A 3,519-nucleotide genomic window follows, 5' to 3' on the forward strand; every position below is an offset into this window, starting at 1 on the left:
ATTTCATTTTGTTAACCATTTTCCGAATCCATTTATTAGAACTTATATTAATTGTAAAACTTTCTATAATGTTACAGAAGTTTTAGCTCAAACAATTTCAATGGAACATTACCTATGCAGCTTGGAATGTTGATCTCCATACAACAGCTGTAAGTTTTATATATATATATTTGTCAAACATGAAGTAACTTCTTCTTATTAGCTGTGCAGTATCATTATTTACCTATATGGTTTCAAATTCTGTACTTTTTATCTCTTTTTTATAGATCAGTATACGGTGGTTTTGAAACATGGAAATAGTTTGATTATGTTATTTTTTAATTCATTTATGGATTGATCTTTTCTTTTTCAAATGGGCATATGATAATGGCTTTACTGGAATGCTTCCAAATTTCTTGGGACTCTTACAGAACTGAAGGACTTGGATTGATCTCTCTATATATTTTGATTGATTTTCATTGATCAGGTAATGAACGAGAAGATACTCTCTCTTCATTATGGTGAACTCAGTGCACAAATCTTAACTGTGGATGCACAAAATTCTTTCAATGAAGGAGTCCTTATTCTTGTGACTGGATATTTGACTGGAAAGGACAGTTTGAGGCACAAATTTACTCAGAGTTTCTTCCTAGCACCTCAAGACAAAGGCTACTTTGTTTTAAATGATGCATTTAGATATGTTGACGATGGGAGCCAAAGTTTCGTGAATGATGTTGGAGTGCCCCTTACTCCTGACCCTGGTAATGTAAAACAAATTTTACAATTCAAAGTAAAGCCTTTTGTTCTTCTTTAACTGATTTTTAGGATAAATTTGTTTTAGAGCCTCCTCTTGTCGAGGAGGATCATGTTTCTGAAACAGCAACTTAATTGTCAGAGGTTGTTGATGGAGAAGTATACAACCCTCCTGAAAATGGACAGGCTTCAATTGAAGAAGAGGAAATGCTGGTTGGTGAGGTAGTAGATGAAGTTTCAGATGAGTGGCAGATAGTGGCTGAATCCAACTCTGAAACTGAAGAAACTCCAAAAAAGTCATATGCCTCTATTGTAAGCATTCATCAATCAATATTTTATCCTTTTGACTTGCTTATTCATTAAGTGTGTGGTTTCATTGGCAGTTACAGTTCTTGTAATTTCTCTGTCCTGGATGTGGGCAGAAGTCGTATCTTTTACTTCAATTTGTTGTTGCAGGTTAAGGTTATGAAGGAGAGTCCAGCTGCTTTTTCCGCCCCAACTTATGCTCCTCGGAGGTCTGTTGCCAAGAGCCAAGAGCAGCCAGTAATTGCTGGACCTCTTCCTCCTCCTTTGGTGTCTGAGACACCGGTTTCCAACACAATGCTAATGAAAACAATAGTAATAAGGATTATGAAGGTATGCAGTTTGTTATTGTTGACTTTTATTTCTGCTAGTTAACTCACATTATGATCTGCCTCGTGGTTGTTGTTGTTTACTCTGTATGGGTGTATTAATCTAGTTAATATGTATACCTTGCATTTTATGGCCAGCCAAAGGTTATTCCATCTACAAAAAAGGCCTCCCTTTGAATGCCACACCTTCCCTACTAGAGAATGAGTTCAAGAAGTTTAATACAATGTTTGAATTTTCTGCCTCTTGATGTCAATTTTATTACGAATCATGCTTCAGAATTTTCTGTGTCTTGGTTCAAGCTTGCCAAACAGTGTAAGATAAGTTTTGGTGCTATTCCACTTGAATGAAACACATGATAGTCCTAATATCAGTTTTGTTTTGTGTTGTGGCATTAGGCAAGATAGTGGTGTCCTTGGCCATTTCATTAATTTTGAAAATGTATATCAGATACTGCTTAATTTCTCCATCATTTTCAAATTTATGTTTTCCTTTAATTTCAGTGCAGATGCCAAGTGTGTTGCTCATGACAGCATTGCCCAATTTTCCTATAGTATGTGTCAATTCTCCGTTCTCCTTCTCCCTTCCTTATTGAATTAGGCTTTTTTTTTTTCCTAGGATTTATTGAATCAAAATCTAACTTAAGAAAACTCTTGGTTTCTCTACATTTCTCTTATTTTCCTTTCACACATTTCTCAAAAAACTCAAAGTTTTATGGTGCAAGTCAAGTTCAAAACAGAGTGGGTAAGTGTGTGTACTTGTGTGTTAATGAACTATTCATGTCTATAGTTTAAATTGGTATAGTGATTTATATGCATAATTTATTTTCTAATTGAATTATTTTTCTTTATCGCAATTATTCTATTTAATTGCTTAAAGTTTGTTTATCTTGGATGTCCTCATTGTGTTTTGGCAAATCTTGCTATTTTTTCATGGGAGTAAGCTTAAATGTTGTGAACTGGAACCAAATAGAAGGGTGATTTGCTTTTACTTTCAGCAGTTCATCAGTATTTTTGAACTTAAGTTTGTGTTTGGATAGATTTGAATTGCATAATTCCTTATGTGATACTAAGAGTCAATATATGAAGTAGTCCTTAAATGTTCTATTGTATCATATAACACTACAATTAACATGACTAAGTTATTGAGCTCTGCTTTGATCAATCTTAACTTTCTTTTCAGGTTTGTTTTCTCATACTTTCTTACTTTTTTTCTTTGGGTATATCTAGATGCACAAGGCAAGTATTGTTTGTTGGAATTTGCTGTAGTGAGATGGGAGTACTTTTTTTTATTTAAGGAATTAGTAAATTTATGTTTATTTAGAAGTAGTTGAGTTAAATTGAAAATAATTAAGTTGTGTGATTCTCTTAGTGCATGATATCTTGGCTCTATAATGAAAGTTATGGCTCAATGATGCTAATAATTATTAATTGTGCTAACTTATGTTTTGCATCCTATGGACAAAAGAATGCATCCTACGAAGTTGACATTCACTACTACTTGAACTACCTTGGGAAAAATGGTGACTCTCTTGGTGGGAACTGGACGGAGCATGGGTGAGTTCAGTTGGGATGTCAAGTATGCTAGAGTTTAGACACTTGTGGTCAGGGTAATAATTCATGAACTGAACTATGCTACTTAATTTGCTTCTTTAGAAATATGATACATTTTGAAAATCACATGTCAATATGAACTTCATTGTATGACAATTTTTCAATCAAACACCTCAACCATTTAACAAGTGCATGATTAATTGGTTTGCCTATTTCCTTGCAGTTCTTAATGTAAGGGAAAGTTGGTAGTTATGCATCAGTCTTTGAGAAGTACTAGGAGAAGGCAGAATCCTTTATGTGAGACCCTTTAAACATTAGTACATCATGTTGTTTTGCATTGAAATAGAATAATATCAAGATTATGATTTTGATCATGCATGGTTCTTGTACTGATTCATTTCTCTTCTTCTTCTTCCTTTTTTTTCTCCTTTATCTAGTTAAAATACTAAGTTCCTTTATGTTAATGTGAAAATGTCTACATAAATTTCAAGAATGAAGAATTTAGTAACTTGGAAAGCTAATTGAATTTTGATTTGATATTTGTGTTTTGGTATAATATAAATTTTTAAACATGTGGTTCTTTAAAGTCTATGTGCATGGATGT

General features: G+C 33.3%; 1 protein-coding gene across 1 annotated transcript; it reads left to right on the forward strand.

Moving 5' to 3' along the window:
* The first annotated feature begins 432 nt into the window (after positions 1–432).
* LOC142616587 (nuclear transport factor 2-like) lies at positions 433–1,612 on the forward strand. The gene is made up of 4 exons (XM_075789407.1): positions 433–740; positions 875–1,044; positions 1,189–1,368; positions 1,472–1,612. Exons 1-4 carry the CDS (start codon positions 470–472, stop codon positions 1,610–1,612), a joined length of 762 nt encoding a protein of 253 aa, XP_075645522.1. The 5' UTR covers positions 433–469.
* Positions 1,613–3,519: the final 1,907 nt, after the last annotated feature.

The sequence above is a fragment of the Castanea sativa genome, chromosome 11, assembly GCF_040712315.1.
Source record: "Castanea sativa cultivar Marrone di Chiusa Pesio chromosome 11, ASM4071231v1".
NCBI classification, from domain to species: domain Eukaryota; kingdom Viridiplantae; phylum Streptophyta; class Magnoliopsida; order Fagales; family Fagaceae; genus Castanea; species Castanea sativa.